Source organism: Nanorana parkeri, unplaced genomic scaffold, assembly GCF_000935625.1.
Source record: "Nanorana parkeri isolate BGI_ZX_2015 unplaced genomic scaffold, ASM93562v1 scaffold3665, whole genome shotgun sequence".
NCBI lineage: Eukaryota > Metazoa > Chordata > Amphibia > Anura > Dicroglossidae > Nanorana > Nanorana parkeri.
The window spans coordinates 1,812-2,470 of NW_017309933.1; the positions used below are offsets into that span (position 1 = coordinate 1,812).

Sequence of the window (659 nt, forward strand, 5' to 3'; positions counted from 1 at the left end):
GATCTGTCAGGGGGGAGATGGGGCGGAGCAATGCTCTGCAGATCTATAGAGAGGTCAGGGGTGGAATGTTCTGCAGCATATATCATTATGGATCTGTCAGGGGGGAGATGGGGCGGAGCAATGCTCTGCAGATCTATAGAGAGGTCAGGGGTGGAATGTTCTGCAGCATATATCATTATGGATCTGTCGGGGGGGGATGGGGCGGAGCAATGCTCTGCAGACGGGAGGTGTGGTGGGCGGGGCAGGGGGCGTGGTCAATCCTCTGACTCTCTCCATGTGATTTCAGATTACAGTCCTGATGAGAAGGCGCTGAGCGGCGAGTGTGACTGCAGCCAGAGTGAGTGAGCAATAGTCTGCAAGGGGAACTTCCTGCCTTTCCCACAGCAGCCAATCAGAGGACGGGTGGAGGGTGACAGCTGGTGGGAGGAGTTATGATTCCATATTAAACCTTTACTGAAAATTTGGGTCTGATTTACCATTTTGCTAAAACTGTGATAGGGATCTCCCCTGTCCGGTGTAGGGATCTCCCCTGTCCGGTGTAGGGATCTCTCCTGTCCGGTGTAGGGATCTCTCCTGTCCGGTGTAGGGATCTCCCCTGTCCGGTGTAGGGATCTCTCCTGTCCGGTGTAGGGATCTCTCCTGTCCGGTGTAGTGATCTC

The 659-nt window shown here is 54.6% G+C and overlaps 1 protein-coding gene across 1 annotated transcript in view; it reads left to right on the forward strand.

Moving 5' to 3' along the window:
• The window catches only part of LOC108803386 (pseudokinase FAM20A-like), a gene marked incomplete at its 5' end in the record, with an annotated part of 24,819 nt that overhangs the window by 1,387 nt on the left and 22,773 nt on the right, over positions 1-659 (forward strand). Inside the window, one exon of the mRNA XM_018575229.1 lies at positions 287-337. Within this exon, the coding sequence (XP_018430731.1) occupies positions 287-337 (51 nt within the window). The remainder of the gene's footprint in view (positions 1-286; positions 338-659) is intronic.